The 22,295-nt window shown below is 34.5% G+C and overlaps 1 protein-coding gene across 4 annotated transcripts in view; it reads left to right on the top strand.

The window, feature by feature from the left end:
• The window catches only part of KDM4C (lysine demethylase 4C), a 253,994-nt gene that overhangs the window by 213,193 nt on the left and 18,506 nt on the right, over positions 1 to 22,295 (top strand). For 3 of the 4 annotated variants that reach the window (XM_056513735.1, XM_056513737.1, XM_056513738.1), the window contains 2 exons: positions 12,111 to 12,296; positions 18,544 to 18,714. In XM_056513735.1, coding sequence (XP_056369710.1) covers positions 12,111 to 12,296; positions 18,544 to 18,714 — 357 coding nt within the window. The remainder of the gene's footprint in view (positions 1 to 12,110; positions 12,297 to 18,543; positions 18,715 to 22,295) is intronic. The other variant, XM_056513736.1, reaches the window with a different exon arrangement.

Genomic DNA, 22,295 nt, shown 5'->3' with positions numbered 1-22,295 from the left:
TAATTCCTTCCTTCACCTGACTTCTGTAATGTATTATGCCATTAAGACACAATGAGGCATCTTTCAGTGGTCCATTAACAAAGGAGTTGGTTGCACTGTGTGGAGAAAAAGAATATCTTCCAGAAGTCTAACTAGTAAAAAAAAAGTTTAGAAAATTGGTGTCAAAAGTGAGACTATATGGTACATGTTCTTCCTGTTCTGTGATTTTTGAAATATTGTGCTTTCATACTTTTCAACATATTGTTGCTTATATCCTTTGGTAGGGAATTTTTCAAAATTACCTTTAAAATTAGATCTCTGCTTAGAGCTTGATTCCCTGTGAATGAGTCCTGCATTAATGAAAATGTTTGTGATAAAAATGCAGAAAAAAGAACCTCTCCAGATTGGACAACTAGGCTAGTGGACCAGGCTAGTATTTATTAATTTAATGAAGTTCTGTTTGCAGTGGTAAATGGATTATGCTTTTTGGGAAAGAAAAGTGTGCAGCCAGATGGCAGAGATGCAAAAAAGAGTATTTTAAAATCAAACAAAATAGTTTGCATGCTAAATGGGTCCACTTAATCCAAATACATGAGTCAGTACACACACTGAACAGGTAGTTAGCTTCTAAAAATTTTCTTTCTTTAATACAGTGTTGTTGGACTGGGCATCACAGTGGAAGAGAGACCAGCTTTCTGTTCCATAACAGTCATTGCTAAATACTCACAGTAAAACAAATCAATTCCATGTCCAACAAGGGTATGAAGTATTTCCCACAGCACAAAATTGTAAAATGACAAACATAGGAGATAAAGATATGAGGAAAAAATCTAACTTCCTTCAAATCTAATCACTTCATCTGAAAAGCTTGTTAAATAACCAGACATACTGAATAAATTACAAATATGAACATTAGACATATATGTTTCTGTGTGAAGCAAAATTTGAGTTGCTTATAGGAAATAGCAGTACAAAATAGAATCAAGTGTTATCCATAGGTGATATCCCTGTTGGAAATAACCAAGACACAAATTCCTTTTTGTTCAGATTCTCTTTGAACTGCATTGTTTCACTTCTGTTTACTTTTAGAATGAGAAATATATTTGAATTATTTGATGCATGCAAATAAATAGGATTCAAAGCCTCTTTATATAAGGAATTAGAACTGATACTGCAGAAGCAGTCAGTAATTGCAGATCATTGTAATGTTTTTTCATCATTTTAATGTAAAAGAAGTCTATGTTCTTACATAAATTTCCATGCTCTTCATTGTCTGTGGCAAGATTCCCTGTGAGCTTCTCACTGAAGCTTGACATGTACATACCAGGTATTTTTGATTCTTCTAGGGGTTTAATGCAATACTAGGCTGCATTTCTAGGTGTAACCATAAAGTGATCCAAGTTTGAAAGAGGAGGAAACCCATCTTTGTCTGAGTTTGTCAGAATCATATTCTTAGGAGGCATTGGAACATTAATCTGTTCTTTAAGCCATTTCCTTTATAATGTCATGGGCTCCAATAGCATTCATGGCAATTAGACACTGTATTAAAAAAAAAAGTATATATTTAATCTATTGTATTCTTTATCTTGGATGTGTTTGGCTGAGTTTCTGAAGCATGTTTGAAAAATATCTATAATCTGAGTCCTTAGGACAAAACAATTTAAATCTGGATGAGTTTGATGCAGTAGTTGGTTCTTGGAAAGCAGTGGAAATACAATCAAAACCAGTTAAAAACATCTGCTGGTTTGGCTGGTGTTGGGGTGTGTATTTTCTAATGAACGAAAAATGCATTATTTGTGAAATTTAACCAGTTATAATTAATAGAAAAAGATGCTTTCTTTCCCCATTTCCTCCCTTTCCACCTTTACCCTCTTACCCATCACTTTATTCCTGTTCTAGCTTTACCCTAGTTTTATCCTCCTTCTACCTTTTTTGCTTTCTTTCCTCTACCTTTTTACTCAGCTTTACCCATGCCTCTCCCCTCTTCCCCTCTTCTTTTCCCTCTATCTCCCACTCTCTCTCTCCCTCTGCTTTTTTTTCTATAAACATGAAAAATTCTCCATCTTTTCCCATGTCTGAGCAAGATAAATGAACTAATTTAAAATATTTTCCATGCCTCATCTGTCCACTCTAGAAGCTGTCAATGAGCTCAGATTGGGAGCTTTCATGCCAATAGTCTGCAGTGAGCAGTTGTAATATTTTCAAATAAGAATGTTGTTTCCATGGCAAACTTGGAATGCTTTGCAACTATGCTGACATACTTTTAGATTTATGCAAGAAGATGATACTTTCTTAACCAAAGAAAGTATATTATACTTTCTTAACCAAAAGGTCATTTGCTTACATGTCCACAATAAAGAATCATATGGTTCTTTTATTTTTTTAAATCTTTTGTGGAAAGCAACGGGAAAAAAAATAAAGATGGAGGGGGAAAACGATTTAAAATATAATGCTTCTGCATTTTTTGCCAATAATTATTTTAACCAGTAAGTATATTAACAACTAATACGTTTCAGTCTAGAGAAAACAATGATTTTTATTTTTCAGATTTTTATAATGGCTAAATACTGTTAAGGCAATACAGTCTCTTCTGCATCTGATTCTTCTGAATATTTACTTAGTGAAATTAGTACAGAACTTAGAAATTAAGGAAACATTTAGAAATAGCTTTCTGTTTCTAAGATACTACAACTGATCCATTTTAGGTTGTAGATTTTTTTTTAACTTCTTATAGTTACTACATTTTAATATGTCTTAAAGGATAAATTTTCTGTACTGCCTTATCACTTTTGTCTGTTCAAATTTTCTGGTTAATGTTAACATCAGCTCTGCTGAAAAGTAGGTTTTGCCTTTTGACTGAAAGCTTCAGAAATAATCTTTTCTTTGTGAGCTATGGAGTCCCTCAAGGTTTTTAGGACCGAAAAGTAAACTTTCTGTGATAACAGTGCATGTTAAACTTTTGTGTGCCTTGACCCCATCCTCAAGCAAAAAACCCCCCAAACAACAAGAATGAAAAAAAGAAGCCCACACCAAACAAAAAGTACCTCATTTAGCTCTAACTCTGAAATAGCCCTCTGTTCCCAGTTTTGACTTATTTCGTTGTTGATATGCTATTATTAGTACCTGGAAATGGCATGACTCACGTTTGCTCAATTTACTGTAGGGATGACAGCTGTTTCATGGCCAGAACATAAGTTACACTAAATGTTTTTACTTATCCTAATTTTCTAGTAGTGTATGCTGTCCACAGCAGCTTCCTTTAAACAGAGAACAACTTGACAAGCAGCTGTGGCCTCGTTCAGTGTGCTTCACAAGCACAATATTTTCCTTCCCAGAGGCAAAGTGCATTCACCTACGTAATTTGCCATGACCCCTTCTTGCCCAGAGGACATATACTAAAGTCCATTCTGTCTTCTAATCTTTTTAATATGCAAAGCAACACATTACAGTCATGCTAGTAGGTAGGTGGAGTATGTGTGCTTTTATTGTCATCAGAGGTTTCTGTTTGAGCCTGACAAGATACTTTTTTCTGAGCATTGAAACTTGTGTATCTTAAATTCTGTACGATTATCTCTTTAGTAATACTGGGGTTTTTTGAGTCTGTATGGAAATACATTTTTAGTTTGGGCATATTACCATGCTGACTTACCATTCTCAGAAGGATAGCTATTAGATGGTGGTACCTCTATTTTGATAAAAGCTGTCCTTGCATTTCTTCATTTCATAAATTGATGTTGGGATATTGCAAATAATATAATCCTTTCAATGCTGCATTATTGGTGGTCTAATTTTAATTGCTGTCTAATTAGAATGGCAAATTTCAGTGTGTTTGTGTGTATGTATATGAAGTACCATAATGCAATTATTAAAAAATAAACTATGTAGAAACAGTGCTGACTTCTGTACCATATACAATATGGTACAATAATGGTATTACTCAGAGCAATACTTTGCATTAAATGGCAACTCATGAAGAATTGGAGCCTGAAATGGCCATACAGGCTCTTAAAATTCTCTATTCATTGTCTGTTGAAGGCTATTCTGAGTTGGCAAATTCTAGATATCTTCTCTAACTAATTTGTGTATCCATGCTCTATTTTAAGGGGAAATCTATCTCTTTTGAAATTGAATAATAAAAAGTCTGCCATTGGAATTTAGCTTGATTGGCTTTGCAGGAAAACCAGTGGGAATCATGATGGAGATGTTACGCATGAATCAGCAGTGTATCCTTGCAGCAGGGGACAAATTGCATCCGAGGCATGGTATGGCCTAGGTATTGATCCATCCTTCCCTTTTATTTGACTTTTGTTAAGACAGCACCTGGGATGGTCTGCCTTTTATTGGCATATGGCAGCAAGTCCAGTGAAAGGTCACTGAGATGGTCAGGTCTGGAGTGCAGGTCTGGAGCACATGTACAAAGGGACTGAAGAGACTGGGTCTGTTCAACCTGGAAAAGAGACACCTTTTTGCAAAGATTTTGGTGCTTTTTATACTGAGGTAATCAGAGGATACAGGCAAAAGGGAGAGGGATACTTGCTGGAGGTGCATGGTAGTAGCTTGACAGGCAAAGAACACAAATCAGAACATGGTAAATTCCAGTTTTGTGAAAAGAGTTTTTGATTATGAAAGCTGATAGTTGAACACTTGAACAGGTGCCCAGCAAGGCCGAGAGATTTTTCCTTTGTAGATGTTCGAAAGTCAGCTGGATGGGCCTTACACAACCTGATTTAATAAGTCTTGTTCTACATGAGCTCTGGAGGTCCCCACCAACCTCCATTATTCTTTGGAATAGTTTTGCCCTTGTTTTGCACAGTTGTTTTGTCTCTGCCATGCACTTGGGTTTAGAGCTGTGTGACTGAATGACTGGAGTGCAGAAAAGGACCTGGACTTGACCATTGCCTTAAATTCCACTTATGCCTATAGGAATCAGCTGGAAAAAATGCAGTTACAGTATAATAGTGGCATGCCTGGAGGCTGCAGCAGTGAGGCAGTGAAATGATGCCTCATCACCTTTTCAGCCTAAATGGCATTTCACAGCTTGTCACATATTTTACCCTTTGTATAAATGGCAAATCTATTCAAACTGGTCTATGCAAATCAAAAGGAAAGTTTTAATAAAAAGGCTTTCTTCCTGAAGAATAAAGAAAAGGAGATTCTTTCCAACCTCCTGTATTAATCTTCTTGAAATTTTGCTCTTCCAATACTAGCATCAATCATTTCTTGTCCATTTCAGGATGCCTGAAGGATGCACTGAGTACAGGCTCAGTGCTCCTAAGAAAAAAATAATAAAAGGTCTTTTTAAGCCTGTGTGTTTGTTATAGCACAATTTGGAGGATAAAAGGTGAAAATTGTGGGGGGTAAAAACACAAGAGCTGCAACATTTCAAACCTACTGGGGAGGAAAGCAGGTGGATATAAAGCAGATAAAAGAAGAGTTAGGATGACTAAATTCTCAATGTCACCTGATGTATATACATCTGGAAGAAAGTGGGGTTTATTCTTGTGTTCAGTGAATATGTGCCAGCAGAATATTCTCTATGTATATAGGGATTCTTCTTTTTAAAGAAGGTGTTGGTGATTTAATGTTTTCCTTTTAGGACTTGTAAATAAATGAGGAGATAGTAGAGATATTGTTTATATGGTATTTTTATCAGTAGATCTCTATGGTAGGATTAGAGACATCTTGTGTACTTTCAGAGTATCTCTGACAGTATAGAGTGATAATGGTACTGCTCTAGCCTGAAAAACGTAGGGACTTAAGGACAGTGCTTGGTGTTGAAATGTCATTATGAGGTTGAGAACTTCAAGAATACTGAAAATAAGTACACAGCAGTTTTTTTTTCAAGATATGGCATAGTTGTAGATATAGTGATTGTGAGACAACTGAAGCTGAAGCTCTAACAGGGTCTTTTATTTCTTACCTTTTGCCTCACAACACTTGTTTTACCAGCTACTGAGACCGTGGAGTGTAAGAAGCACAAACCCTTTCATGTACGTTCAAAATAAGTCCTTCTTCACCAAGTGTTTTGTTTTCTTTGATTCTTTTTCTTTCTCTTTTAATCTACTCTTTAATGACTCTTTCATTACAATCACACAATTCATACTTCAGGAGAAATGAGATTTTTCTTAACTCTGCACTATATTTTGGTCTTCTCTTCCCTATTAATTAAAAGTTATTAGTACCTTAACAGTTTGATTGAAATAATTGATGGATATTTTATATATGTGATTTTGGCAAGTCTTGGTAGTTTTTTGTGAATATGTGGCATGATTTCAATAACTTTTCATGTTAAATTCAAAATTAAACAACTTACAATTTCATTCATTGAGAGTAAACCCAAAACTACATTATCACAGGGTTATTGGAGAATAGGATTACTGTCTCTAATTGCTACTGATGCATAAGTGTTATGTTTACTTCTCTGATGAAATTTACATCTAGAAGAATTTCACCTAGATAATGTCTACCATCTTTAATTTGCCATAGCCTCATACTATAGGCATACTTACTGAATAGTAAGGAATCACAAATTGTTTTCTACAACCACTAGGGCTTTTCCCCCTAAGGTATGGTTGTTATGTTGAAATATCAGAGGGAAGCAAAATAGTCTCTTGGTACTTTAACAACATTCCTAGTTAATTTTATAGAATTGTCTGAACAATGAAGTAGAGTATATCATCTAACAAACTCTTCACAGGTTCTGATGCTGTCAGTTTCATAGCTCAAGTACTCATCTTGGTTTAAATTAATTAGGAATAAAAGGAAACATAAAATGTAAAAACAGTAATGAGTTTGTTTCCATAGAGACATACTATGCTTTCAGCCAAAATTAAGTGCTGACTTTCTGTTCTAAAAGATAGTTGTGCAGACAGCACGTGCTCACTGATCTGCAGATAATGTGTCAAATGTCTTCATAGTATGCATCTTCTGACTGCGTTTCGCAGTCTTTGTGCCTGTACCTTGCTGCCAACCCTTGCTGTAATCTTTGTCACTTTTATTCCATGTTCTGACTTTGGAATGGAGAAGGAAAAGATTAGTTTCAGCTGTTCATTTTGTACTGTAAGTCTCAGATTATAACAGCTGATAAGCTTGTGAACCTCCTTCTGCCAATATTCTCTAAAATCTTTGCTCTGTTAAAAATCTGTGTTTATCTGTGGGTACCATTGCTTACAGTCGGGCTGACTTCTCATATCTAGGGTGTGTTCATACATAATGGCAATTTGGTTGTCTGGTAATGTAAATTCTGAATCAAAGTAGGTTCATTACAAAGTGAAGGTATGATAAAGCAAGCGTTACAGAAAAAAAGGTGATTTTTCATTAATTTTCTTAATTTGCAATGGTGCCTCTGTCCTAGTATTTCAAATTATATGTAGAAAGCAAAAATCTGACAAATATATAAAAGTGGGTGAGAATATAAGAATCAGTTACTGAATAGCAGTTACTAACCATCTGCAGCAGCAGCAGAATTCTTATGGAATGATATTTAGTAATACTTGAAAGTCTAATAATTTTTAGAGACTGCCTTGAAATATCTTCTTTTTGTAGCATTTAATGCTTTACTACAGTGAACTCCTTCACTTAAGTCATTCTGATTGTCAAGACATAGAGATAATTTTGGGGAGAAATCAATGCTCAAAATTGTTTCCTAAAATCCATCCCTGGCTTTTTGCTGCAACCTCAGCTAGTGCTTATTTTTATAAATCCTTCTATCAGAAAACACTGCTGCTGTGATTAATTCATGATCCTTTTAGGGACTGGAATTTTATTTGCAAATACTACTTTTTTTGAGGGAAGTAATTTCTAAATCTTTAAATAAGAATGCATAAAAATTATTACAAAAGTTACCAGTGAGCTGTCTTTTGCAAAATGCTGACATCCAGTTTCCTCAAACTCATTTTTAAAAATCCATTCTGTTTATAGATTTGCAGACTATTAACGTTAAAGAGCTGTTATGTGATAATGAAATTCATTTGCAGCAGAATATTTTTCTTTTGGGGAGCAGAAAGAGGTCATTTCACAATCCAGAAAATTGCAGTGCATTATTCTGTCCTATATTCTTAATCTCTGGTTATATAAACAATTTTATTTATTCTCCAATTCATTTTGCATCTGGATCTCTGATTAAGATTGATCCTCAGCTATTTTCCCCTTGGCTCTGCTTTGCACTAATATCTAGCAGTCATTAAATCAAAATTACATTCTTCCTAACTTTCTAGAATTAGTTTAGCAGGTATGAACAGCTGTAGTTTTAAGCAATTGAAAAACTGTTGTTTGGGCATTTAATTGGCATTATTTTATTTTAGAAAATGTGTTCATGGTGTGTCAAGTTTGTTTGTTTCATGAGTAGCAAACTTACATACCTAAATATAAGGTTTGCCCTGACAGAGAGGTGTTTTGACCTTTTCTTTTGCAGGAATAGTTTGGGATTGGTTCCATTCCATACTCCTTCATTTTACAAACTTACCAAAGTCAGACTTCAGGGAAGAGCTGGGTAGAGTGTGAAACCTCAGTATTCACAGCCAGTAGCTCCCTTTCTTCTCTTGAGATTCTGATGCTTTTTTCCTTCGGTCACTTTCAGTGGGATTGTTTAAATTTTTTATTTTTTGTACATTTCATAATCCTCCTTTTTTATTTTCATGTATCACCACACTATAATAAATAATATCAGCATACAAAAAAAAGTAGAAAAAAAATTTAAATTCACATGTTGTAAAACCCCAAGTGAGAGTGTGAGAAATGCATTGTTTTTCACAAGCCAGGGAGGGGAAGAATTGCCGATATGGACCAGACACAGCACAGTTCAATTTGCTACTTACAGCTAATATACAGTTTGGTATGTAGTTCAGCTTATGTTCCAAAAGTCTCTACAAAACAGATTTTTTATAGCTTGCTATCCTTTTATTTTATGTGTTCTGATTTTATTTATCAATTAAAGTGGATTGACTATTCGATGTATAGTTTCAAATATGAAGAGACTTTTTCTTTTACATCTGAATGGGGCCATGTTGCCTGATACAGTTATGCAGTTTGCTTGAATACTAGACTTTTATGTCTACTTGTCAAAATTCATTCCTCAGTTTGAGACTCCTTGTAAAGCTGAGATACATATGCATCATCCTTCTCAGTGTCATGCTTGTACGAAGTACAAGGTATCTTACATAAGATAAGAAACGTATGTTTTTTTGTTTGTAAATCTTGATTATTTTCCTGTATTCTTGAAAGAAGAATGGTTTTTGTAGTTTTTCCGGTATTCCTTAAGAACAGAGAGAAATAGGAAGTTTTTTTCTTTTCCTGCATGTACAGTAACATTTTTCTCTCTGTTCATATTTTGATTTAATCCTTTTGATACCTGAAGAATGTATGAGTATAGAACAAAAGATTAATGTTGGTTTGGACTTAATTGATGTAACAATTACCCTCCTTGTATTTGGTAGTAAGATGGATTTATTGCATGGTTAAAATGGAAATTTTTTCACTTTCATCATGCAGACTTAGGTTTGCATTCACAAAAATATCTATAACCAAGCAGTTTTCCTTTTATATGTGAGGCAACTTTACTCTTCATCAAAATTACACTAATTTTACACCATCATGAAATAAGAATTTAGTCAATAGTAATTGGACAGCTTGTTTTTTAATAATTATTTTCAGTACTTTGAAGTTGAAACTGTAAAACATTGTGAGGCATGTTTTCTCATACTATGCAGTTTCTCAGACATTTTCATTAAATTAACCTGTGCAGGAAGAAAACAGAGATGACAGCCTCTCTTATGGGGAGTGATAAAGTTTTACTCTAATTTCCGAGGATTTGGCCATGCCATTTAATTTGTCATATTTTCAGTTTTCCTGACTACATTTCCAGCTTCTCTTTCAGCATTTCTTGCTGTCCTCATACTGCTTTTATTTTTCTCAATTTTTCTACTTCTGGAAACTAGTAAACCTTAAAATATTAATATAGAAGAACAGTTGTACATACATAGACTTGTAAGTTCATATTTTTTTTCTGAAGCTTTACTCTCATAGCATATGTTTAGATTTTTTTAATTTCGCAAGGTTTTATGATACTTTAATAAGATACAGGAGAAACTTAAAACCACATTGTAATGTTTACATATTTGCTCCCTTGTGCATGTGCAGCCAATAATTTTAGGGGAACCAGCATTTCCTGCTGCAATGTTTGAACTTCTTCAGTTGATGCTAGTTGAGCTGATTTTTATTCCTTTTTTTCCTTTATTCCTTTTCTTCATTCTCTAAACTTTGTTTGAACTTTGTTTTGGTGTTAATTTCAGAACATGTGGGATTTTTTGTGTGTGACCTTTGTTTTAGGGTGTTTTGGTTGGTTGGTTGGTTGGTTGGTTGGGGTTTTGGTTGGTTGTTTTTTGGTTTGTTTTTTTTTTTTAGTGCTTATAAGTGCTTTGGTCTTTCTTCTTCCATTAATCTGGTTCATGAGTTTGTGTATATCTGTATGAAGAGGAGCGCTGTTATTGGCATGAACTCAGTATCTAGATATGCATACTAGATTTCAATTGTATTTTCTATCTGGAATTTCCACTTAGTAGGTTCTGAGTATGTATATATAAAATTACATATATAAGATCTCTAAGCTCCCTTGGAAAACAGTTACACCACTTACCTGAAAATTACTTCATGCTCATGAGTACTAACGCACAAGATATCAGCATTAGTGAAGTCTCTGAAACATTTCTTTTGATGGCAAAAGGTTGCCTCTTACTAGTCTTTGAAACCCAATGATGCTACCGTGGAATGAGCTGAAGTCAGGTCCTTTTAGTGAATGATAGCTAAAACCTTTCCCTAAGTTCAGATGCTAGGCAGTGCTCTTAATTTCTACTTGTGCAAGCCATGCAGGGAGTTTGCTTTCAAAGGGTGAACATGAAGGCAGAACTTGGAGTATTTAACATTTAGATTGATAAAGGAGCTAGGACCAGTGAGCTTGACAGGGCTATCTCTTAGCAAAAGTATTCTTTCTTAGCATAGGCAGATGAGCGTGTTGAACAAATTGGTGGGCAGCAAATCTAGAAGAAATAGAAATAAGCAATATTCCAAGAGTATGTTTTATTAAATTCATTGTTTTGTGACATTGCATAAAATCTGTTTATAGTAGCTGAGATAATTTTGTGATCATCAATAACATTTGCATTCTATTAGCCATGATGAGAGCTATCAGAGGATAATTCTTATATGTGATAAAAAACATTTGTCTGTAGAAGTTACTGAAGCAATTATTCTATCTAGTGTGCTTGTTAATACCTTATGGTGGCAAGGTACAGTTTATTGTCTTTTTTAATATATTAAAACTTTTTCCCTAGACTTAGTTAACTTATATCCCTTGTCTTCATATAAGTTAGCTTATATCCCTTTGTCTTCTTTTCCTATTGGGAAAATACTTGTGTCATTTGCAAAATAGTGACATTATTTTGATTTGGTCTTCATTTTGGAAAAGGAAAAAAGCAGTGTGTCTTGACGCTGTTAAGGCTGTTGACATGGTATATGACATGAGGTAATACAGCCTACTGTATTGACATTTTATTAAATACTCAATGAAAATACCCAATGAAAACTAGGCTAAAAAATAAAAATGGTCTTGGGAACAGCCTTCAGTTGTTATGCAAATTGGGATAAAGACAATGTCTCTAACTTAGAGGAGATTTATCCACTGTAACAGGCTATTTGAGGATGTTGTAGAAGCTGTTTCCTGAATGTGTTAGATTAGCCATTTTTCAAAGACTGTCTACGTATATATTTAGTCCAGCTTCATAGTAGGAACTAAGTTAAATGATTTTCAGAGTACGGAATTTAAACTTAAACTTTTAAATCTCTCTCTCTCTCTCTTTCTTAATCTTTATCTCTCTTAATCTCTATCTCTCTATCTGTTTTCTTGCTATAGCATTGGAACAGATTGTGTTCACATTTATATAAAAAGGCAAAAATGCTATGTATTAATTATATTACTAAGTTGCTTTGTAATTAATAAATACTGTTCCTTTCACTGTGCATAAGGTGAAAAAATATAGTCATTGGATCACAAATAACTTTTCAGTCTTTGAGTTACTTGCAGGAATCATTGAAGTTAGAGTAATACAGAAAATACTCTGTTTATTTTGCTCCCACAGAAATGTATCTTCTGCAGACAGAGAGTTAAAAAAATCTCTGGTGCCTGCATTCAGTGTTCATATGGACGCTGCCCAGCGTCCTTCCATGTTACCTGTGCCCATGCTGCAGGAGTGCTGATGGAACCTGATGACTGGCCATATGTTGTCTACATCACATGTTTCAGGCACAAGATCAACCAAAATGTGGTAAGGAATATGTTTTCTTACTTGTTAAAGAATGGAATTGCAGAATTAAAGTATGTTTCCAGAGAAAATGGAGGAGAGAATCCACACTATGTATTATCATTGTTCTGTCTGTCATATTTTCTTGCATAGCAGTCTTTTACAGCTTGAAGGCTTTTCCTTATGCTGTTACTGGGAGAAGTGATATTTGATATACCTAACACATTTTTAAGTTTAAAGTCCTTGTTGAGTATATTGTTTTGACAGGCAGAACAAATCTCTGAATTCTCTGTTTTGTTAACCTGAAGTGTATTATAAATACCCAGATCACAATATCTTGCAGATATTCACAGATCCTGTGAGATAATGGATGTGGTGTATATGTAAAATCTTTGTTTTGCAGCCAAAGAGTCTCTTGAAAATATGAAATTATTATTTTTCTGTCATCTGGCAAAGTAACACTGGCATGCCATGAAAATTCATGTTATGACTGCCTTTTTATTTCTATTCTGTGTTGAGGAGGAGCCTTTAATTTTAGATGAGACACAGTGAAGAATTAGTTTGTGTCTTTTACTTGAATAAATGGTTAGTATCTCAGTTAAGAGAAAACTTTTGCTATTCATCTTGGGCTTTTAGAGCTCTATTTTGCTTCCTAGCAAACCAGAAGGACTTAACATTGTCTTATTAAGGAAAGAGCTGGGTAAGTTAGTCAAGTTGCAAGGTTTTTTTTTCTCCTTTATGCCTTGGAAGTGAAACACATAAACCCAGGTAATGTCTGTATAATAAATGTTGTTCTTTCAAGAGCTTGTCAGTGAATCCTTGGTCTTAATGACAAGACTTAATAAGACTACTGAAGAGTAGGATTTTCTTCTGAATGTACTAAGTTGTAATGCCTCCCATCTAATCAGTCCTGAGTGTTCAATTTGCAGGTGATTTTTTAAAAGCGAGACATATTGTTTATCCCTGTTCAAAATTTTGTAGAATTGTTAAGTTTTATCATATTTTTGTTCGCCAAAATTAATGAGCATGTTAAACCAGCACACTTTATGTGGTTTCAATTTCTTTAAACATTTTGCAAGAAAGTTAATTTGGTTTGAAAAACAAACGAACTTAAACTTCTATCTATACAGGCAACCTAAGATACTCCCCTTGGGGTTTTTAGAAAGCATTATCATTGGTTGAAAATTACTGGATTAAATTAATGGCCAGTAAAAATAGGGCAAATATTTCCCAAATGCTTTCTTATATCTTTTTGGGACAAGTGTTTAGAATCTAGGTAGCAGGATTTGCATCAGTCCCAAAAATTCCATGCTTTCTTGGTGATTTTCTTGACCTATATTAGGTAGTGTAGAAGAAAAGAAACCACATATACTATGGACAAAACCAGCATTTTGTTTAGCTGTTGTTTAAGGGATTGTGTGAAGGACATTGAAAGCGTCTTGGAATGAGACTGTTGCATCCTTTCCTGAAACTCAGCACCAACTTTTTGGAAAAGATTCACCATCTTACCTTTTTTTTTTCTCCCATGGTACAGCTAAAAGTCAGACTTGCAGAGGAGAAATAAAAGTTATGCTTTTCTGTTTTCAACGGGCCAAAATTTGGAAAGAGCAGACACTTTGTTAAAGAATTTTTTTTTGTAAAATTCTTAGCTAACTCCTGAGACAAAGGAGATTGCCATATGTTTTTAAATGCTTGATTTTATACTCTGTCTTTTGGATAATTAATCTAATCACATCTTTAAGCCTTCGGAAGTTTTCTCACCGCTGGTTTTCTTGTTATGCTTTTCTTAGCCATTAGCTATTCCTTCATGCAGAAATAACATTGCTCTTCACCATTAGGCATAGCAATGTATCTTACTTCTAATCAACTTTTTTTTTTCCCTGTTGTTTTCATTTCCTTGCTTAGAAGCAGAAAAGGGAATCATGCAGACTGAAATATTATACTCACTTAGCAAATTTTTACAGGAGTCAAATAGATTATCTAGTCAGGACAAAAAAAATCTCTTCTGGTGTTTAGTAGAAAACATTGTTCATAAAGCAAGGACACTATTATTTCTCCCAATTTCAAAGAAAAAATTTTAAATGGTCTGTTTTTTCATTAATATATAGTCTAATACTGTATCTAAATGCTCAGTCACAATCTTTATACTGTCTCGGTGTTTGCTGCTTTCTTCAAGTTAAAAAAAAAATCAAAACCCAAAAACTCAACAATCAAAGAATGACTTCTGGGCACTAGGAAAAATTGTCACATATACCTATAGTGGTATTTTAATATGTAAATCAATGAGGGATGCTCAACAAAAAAGGCCTACCTATAAATCTGTATTACTACTATTATTAGCATATCTCTTCACCTCAGGCAAGGGCTTATTGTGTACATCCAACTTATTTGTGCCTGTGAACTCAAGCAAAATTTTTCAACATACTTTCATAAGTCTTTTTTGCTGGGGATCAAGTTCTGTATTGTCTTCAGTGTTTTAGAGTGTCTTTTTGTTGTCAGTCATTGAAAACACTGGTGGGGTCTTCTGAAGAAAAATCACCAAAGCAAATCAAAAGGGAAAGCATCTTCTGGTTCATCAGATGAAAGCATCATCTGAATTCTTCTGGTGTCCTGCACAATTAAGTAAATGCAGAAATACTAAAAACTGGAGTTTTTAAATATTGATATGTATTTTCAAAAATATGCTTCCATGTTAGTGGAAAAGACTAAACCTGCCTCTTATATTTGCTGAAGGTAGCTTTAGAAATAAAACAAAAAATTTGCTAGCTGAACCAGTTTTTCTGTATGGAGTATTTTGGTTATTGCTGTCATTGCCTTTGATATTTTTATGTAAATTGACTGTCAATATGCAAGGAAGGCTCCATTATTTGCTACTTACAGGTTGTGGTTTGGGTTTGTTTTTTCTTTTTTTCTCCTTGACTGTGCTTGTCTCTGGGCATGAAACATATCCCTCGCACATTTTTGTCATCAAAACTTGCAAGAACACATGGAAATGTGGTTGAGAATAGGTGCTGCAGATGGATTTGTTTTGATTAAAAGAACTCGTTCATACCCAAGGAAATGAGAAAAAGGAGTTGTATGCAGCTATTTTAACAGAAAAAAACCCCAAATCCAGCCCCAAAAGATCCACATAGGCCCTGTGGATCACAGAAAGCCAGCTGGAGACAAACGTATACTCACAGCTATTTCCTTTGGAAATTGTGAACAGAAGGGGCTATATAGACAGCCCCAATAACGTTTGAAAGAATAACAGTCTTCAGAAGAAGCAAAGACAGGACATGCAAGTACCTGCTGTTACTGTATTTGGAGCTACTTAAAATTACCTTCTACTATTACCAGCAAGTTCTTAACCTCTGTAGCACACAGGGAATGAAGGCATGCTGTCCAGTGGAAGCAGTAGATCCTTTTTCTGTTGAATACCTTAGTGACAAAGTATCACTGTCTGCCCCTCTCTGCTAACTACTAGCAGTCTGCAAACATCTCAGAAAGACTAAGCCATGTCTTCAGAAGGACATGTTAATCAAAAATTATGAGCTGGATTATTTTTGAAATGTCATGGAAAATTTCTATGCTGAAATTGAAATTCCAAGGAGTAAACAATGACATGAGATTTAAGTTCCTGTGTGGAATAAGTCTCAGATCTTTTAGGAACCCCCATTAAAAACTGCAGCCTGAGAACATGTCTAGGTATTTAGATGTACATCAGATACCTACTACATGATAGTTACTATTGAATTCATATTCATGTAGTTTATGTATTTAAGGCTTTTGTTTCATGCCATACAGAAAATGAAAGAGAATATAATTTTCCCTTTTATCTTTTTGAAGTTTGCACACAGAAGGGGAGACTATCTTTCTCTGTATCTGGTTGTTTTCTGTGTTTCTGCCACTATCTCAGTTAATTCTTGGCTTTGGTACCATTAAAGAAAATCATGCTTTTTAAACTACAGCTTTCTCAATAATCTGGCAACTACCACGGCTGTTTCTTTAATCTAATAGACTCCCTTACATAACAGCTGTCCTTTCTGATCAAAAATGACATTCTTAACATCAATAAATTCTTAAGATTCTCTGTCAGGAAATGTTTTCCAGGACGTACAATCAATTACAGAGTCTACTTGTGAATATGTTTTTCTGAGAAATAAATTAAGAATCCTATGAAGGTAACATACTAAAAAAATAATCTCCTTGAGCTAGAATGCATTTCTGGGTTTTATTACTTTTTCTAATGAGAAATGGCATTCCTTCTCTAAAAATTTTATCATTAAATGAATCTATATTGTCTCTTAAAATATTATAATTTGCCCTCCATCTTCTCTGAAGAGTTAAGTCTTCTTTCAGAGAAGATTTAAACCTTTTAATAGAGCAATATCTCCTTGGCTTTCTGTACTATAATACTTTTTCTATTATCACGTAGAAGTAAATCAATTAATAGTCTCTAGTCTAATCCATCTCTGCCCCCATCAAAAGCTGAATAGGATAAAATAAAAAAATGTAAGATAAATTAACATGTATGTTTATGTATGTTTCAAGATTGGGTAAAACATGCTAATGGGCAGTTTAATGCTCCTATGATTATATCAGTCAATTGCTTTTTATGTAAGTAGTTTTTATACTTATTCTATCTATAGACAGATAAAATGAGTAAGTAATAATTTTATTATACATGTACTGGTTAAATAATGTGTGAATATGCTCAGAACATTGTTTCTAGGGAAACTTGGAAATGTTTTAGGAACATCTTAGAGTTTTACTATATGAGGTGACCTCAACTAAATCCTACAAATGTCTGTGACAGGCAGCTCTGACACACAAAGATTTAGTGCACTGCCTATAAAAATGGCACAGAGTATTTGTACTTGGTATGCCCTTAGTTTTCAGGAGCAGATAGGTTTAACAATTTTAAATCCCTAAATAGGTTCAAGGAAGAAGCCAAATAGTGACAAGAAGACAGCACAAAAACAGAAGTCTTAAAGTTTAGGGTGGGTTTTTTCTCTTACACCAAAGCATTCACTTTACTGCTAATACTTGAAATATGACTAAAAGAATTGATGCTGTTCTTCATTCTCTTCAATTCTACTAATAAAATTCCTTCAGCTGTAGGATTTTCCAGATTTTTATAAGACAATTTTAAGACTATTACATTGACTGAAAAATTTACTACCTTTGAAGGTTTCAAAAGCAGGGCTAGGAAATTTGATTATTACTTTGGTGTGGATTGTGTATAAAAGTATTCTTGTCCAGTTTATATAAACATTTCTAATAAAAATATTTCTTCCTTAAATATTCCAGTGCACATGCATGTTACATAACTAGAAATGTTCAACTCTTCAGGTGTAGCCAAACTCACAATAGCTTCCCTTTGCATAAAAAAAACCAGACCTTTGTGAAATATTGAATAGTCAAGCTCATTAGAAAGAAGTGCCTTCTGTGTATTACTTGGATGAGAAGATACTGATTTTATTTTTCCTGGTGAAGAAGGTTGCTTTTAGAGTGGAAGGTTCAAGGTGTGAGCTTCTTAGTGATTGCCTTCCTGCGAGGTTCCATTGTTTCTATATTTATAGAATCCACTAAGTAGTTATTGATGTAGAATTTTTGCATAGTTTAACAGCCCTGCTAGTCTTCTCATTGATACGATTAGAGAATTAGGAGTGAAAAGTTAAAAAAATATTGTTACTGATATGCTATGTAAATAACTGATAAAGACTGATCAGTGCTGTTTGGAGCTTTAAAGCAAAAGTTCTGCACAATGTGGGTTAAGAAGTTCCTGAGGTACACTGCTGTAGATGGCTTCGGCAAGAGCTGGATCTGCATTTAGTTACTGCATCTCACTGGGCAAAATTTCATTCTATTATGTAGAATCGTACAATCATCCAATACTTCAAAATCTCCTAATCTAAAAGAAAAGTCACAACCATACTCTTGGTTCATCACATCTTCAGGAAAATCTAAATGTTCTCTACAAATAAAAATTACAAATTTTTCTAATTATATATTAATGATGTAATACAGAGTAGTTTTAAGGCATCAGTTGCAGAAACATGCTTTGATCTAGTACTATGCAGAAGTCATTTGTTTTCCCACGAAGTGGAGAAATTTTGTATGTAAAAGAAATTATGTTAACATGGTTGGATTAAATTAATTTAATTTGAAGTTTTTATCTTGGGTGGTGAGCTATTATCAACCCTGTTTTTACACTGATAAATTCTTTCATAAGTAAGCTGGTATTTTCAATTAATTTTTTCTTTTAAATTCTTCTTTTTTTTTCAAGAGAGCTAAAGTATGTGAGAAAGCCATTACAGTTGGGCAGACAGTCATCACAAAACATAGAAATACACGATACTATAGTTGCAGAGTCATAGGAGTGACATCTCAGCTTTTCTATGAAGTCATGTTTGATGATGGCTCCTTCAGTCTGGATACTTTTCCTGAAGACATTGTAGTAAGTACTTTCTCAGATTCCTATTCATTCTGATTAGTTTCTTTAATTTTTTTTTATTTTGGGGTGGGTTTTTGTGGAATTTCATTGGTTTTCTTTTTTAAATTAGAGAGTTGAAACCTCTTGAACTACTTCTTACAACCTTGAGGAAATAACTTCTTAGTATTCAGTTCATGTATGTTGCTTTAACTGCTGACAGTGACTGTTTTCTAATGGGCTTCCAAACCTTGGTTGTTCCAATTAGTCTTTGCCATTTGACCAAAGGAATCAAGAGTAATCTTAGAAAATCTTTTAATTAAATAAAAAATACGTATTTAATAAAGCATATGAAAGAGGGAATACCATATATCCTTCTCTGTCACTTAAAGATAACTTGTAAAAATTCCTTGCAGAATAGAAAACTTAATGCTGTTACGTGAAGAATAGCTCTCAAGAATCCATTCAACAACTTCTTTCCTCTTCCTGATATTTAGTTTGTATGATTACATTATTAATGATAAAAATCATCAGAGAGAAGATAGTAGTTTATCTATATGTAGTATAGTTTATTACATTTTCAAAAAGCAACTGAGATTTTGATTTCCCTTGTGCTGCACTTATGTAAACTACCATGGCTCTTACAACTTTTAAAGATCACATTGTGCATTCATATGCAATGAATACGTTGGATGTTACGCTTCGTGATGTGCATTGAATGCCTTTGACATCTTTCTCGTGCTTTACTCTAATCCTCATCTACCTTCATGGTCCTTGGAGTCTTTTATGCACAAAGCCAGGACTTTTGGTGTACCTCCTACTAACTTCTAAAAGTTAAAGCCTCCAGGGACCACTGATATACAAAAATGCTTTTCATTTGGTCCTGTTTGGTGTGTAGAGGGGAAGAGCCTGGCTTATACAGTGGTGCCAGAGAGTACTGGCTTTGCAGCTCATGGTTTACAACTCCTACAAGCTCTTCACATTTTTCTCCTGTGAAGGTCTTTAAACACTTCTGCTTTCTGCAGACCTAATATTTTCCTGAAAGTAGCATTAACTGACAGATCTATCAGTGGAAATGATACTGTTGTTCTTAGAGGCTTCTTAGTTATTAAAAGTGTGGCATCTTTTGAAAATATGGTATTTGAAAGGATGCATTTGTGGTCACTGTTTGGGGATTGAGCTGTTTACCGCCAGTGGTCTGAATAGAAGTCAGTCAGCAAACCTTTCTTATATGTCTTTTACCATTTATCCTTTAAATCAAAACACTGCAAAAGTCTCCATTTATGATCAAAGACATTCTGATTTAGGATGATCAAGATATGAGTAAATATGCCTATATTGTTATTAGAAATCCCTTTTGTAAATGCCTGCATCAAGGATCTGTAAGGTGAAGATGGGGAACTGCTTGTTGTCCTAGTGGGAGAGTCTGGTCTGGAGCTAAGAGTAAATGTAATCAGGTCTGTATATGCCACGGTGCTTCTCAGATAGTGGATGAACAACATATAATTGTTTAATGGAAAACACCAAATGAATTTCACATTCCTTAGGGAAATCTTGTGTTTTCATTAGATAATATACCTGCAACAGTTACTGGAACTGAAAAAAAATGTGTTTTTTCTTCTCAGGCTAAAACTTACTAATCCATGCAATGTGCGTATCAGGTGTTAGTGCTGCTGGGAGGACTTGTTCGTCAAATCTGGTGTGAAAGCAATGTTGCTGCTTGTTGAAGAACTTATTTTTCTAATCTGTTTTCACTTTTCAACCAGCTCACAAAGATAGCAGAAGCTTTTTGCTCTTCCAGTATGTGCTGAATCTACTACGTAATTTCAGCTCAGGTCACAATACACCAGAATTCTAATGTTCAGACACAGTGATTTATTTTTAAGGAGGAAAAGAGGGAGTAGGGAAAATACAGTCTTGAGGCTTCATGAAACTCTGTTTGCATTTAATAACAACCAAATCAGGGTATACATTGTTCTCTTTTCATACGTAATTCTCTTGATTTGTGTTAGCATTTACTAAGTATATGAGGTGGGGAGGTATTAAGTGTGTTAACTAACACATATTTAGATGATAAAATTTCAACATTATTTATTGCATCGGGCTTCTTAGACTAATCACTCCTCTATTACAGGATTTAAATCTAAGAGTTAGCTGTCCAATATGCTAACCAATCAGTTTTCATTCACCCCATTAGGTGGAAGAGGTGTAAAGAGGTATATGGATACAATCTCTTCCTGGAAGCAGGACAAATTCCTTTTGTAATTCATGGGAAGACTACAGTAAGGGGGACAGTACATGATATCTTATAGGACAAGAGATGACTACTTTCACAGTTAGTTTAATGTTGCATGCACACAACTAGGGAGTGCATATACCACCGTCCTGAAAAACTGATACCAGCAGACAGCATGTATGTGTGCCACTTGCCACTTCTTGAAGTCTTAGTGCTCCGTAACTTGTCAAAGAGCCCCTAGCACGGCTCCAAGAACAGTACTGTTCTGACCAGTAGGCCAGATGTCAATTCACAGATTATGCATCAGGAAGTTTTTCAGTTCTTTGGTCTGATTGTGTAGGGAGGGTATCCCACAATTCTTTTTATTTGTTTTTTTAATACCTAATGGCTATGGCACTGGCATATCTTAGCATTTGGCGAGTAATTATTACTCTTGGTATATAGCTAGAAAATCTATTTGTTTCTGTATATATTGTGGCCACCATTATGCCTTATATACATATATGTATAGGTTTTGGATGAAGGCGTTCCCATGTTACCTTTTTAAAATCCCAGAAGAACAGGGAGGCTTTGCAGTATACATGTTTGGGAGGAGATAGATATCACCATATTATATTGATTGCAGGGAAGAAAACATAATTGTATAGTGAAGCATGCTTTGAGTCTGTCAAAAGGTCTGATTACAAGAGAGCTGAGCACACACCTCCTGAAATAGTAAATATCCTTCCAGGCACTTCCTCGAGAAGTGCCCTGGTCTTTCAGTGATAAGTTTACAGAGAATTCTGTGATGTCATGGATTCAGCTTATGGTTATCAAGAAAACTAGGTGAACAAATATGAGTGTAATTGCTGCCGTGACATAACCACACTGTGTTTTAGTTTGCTTATAAGTGTATAAATGTTGGTGTTATACACTGAGAAGGCAAAATTGGTCTGTGGATAGTCATGCCCACAACCGAAAAACTTTACTAATTAAAATCTATAAATCAAATAATATTGTTTTAACATGGTAGCTTATGGAATGCTGCTGTAATTATTCCTTAAAAGCAAGAGCAATTTAAGTGTTGATGAAAGAGATGTGTTTGGAAGAGCAATTGGTCCTATATTCAGGAGTTTATGAGGATTTTTTGCATAACCACAACTTGGTAGTTTTCTGCGGTTGTGATAAAATCCAAAAAGCATCCCCTTTAAAGAGTATATATTAGTTCTGATTAAGACACTCAGATTATAACTGTCAAAGGAGGAATTGGAAATTAATTTTCACAGAATTATGTAGGTAAGAAAAGACCTTTAAAATCATTGAGTTCAACCATTAACCTAATACTGCTGAAGCCACCACTACACCATGTCCATCAGTGCCACCTCTGCAAGTC

This window comes from Oenanthe melanoleuca, chromosome Z (genome assembly GCF_029582105.1).
Source record: "Oenanthe melanoleuca isolate GR-GAL-2019-014 chromosome Z, OMel1.0, whole genome shotgun sequence".
Lineage (NCBI taxonomy): Eukaryota > Metazoa > Chordata > Aves > Passeriformes > Muscicapidae > Oenanthe > Oenanthe melanoleuca.
This window is presented reverse-complemented; position numbering and strand designations above follow the sequence as displayed.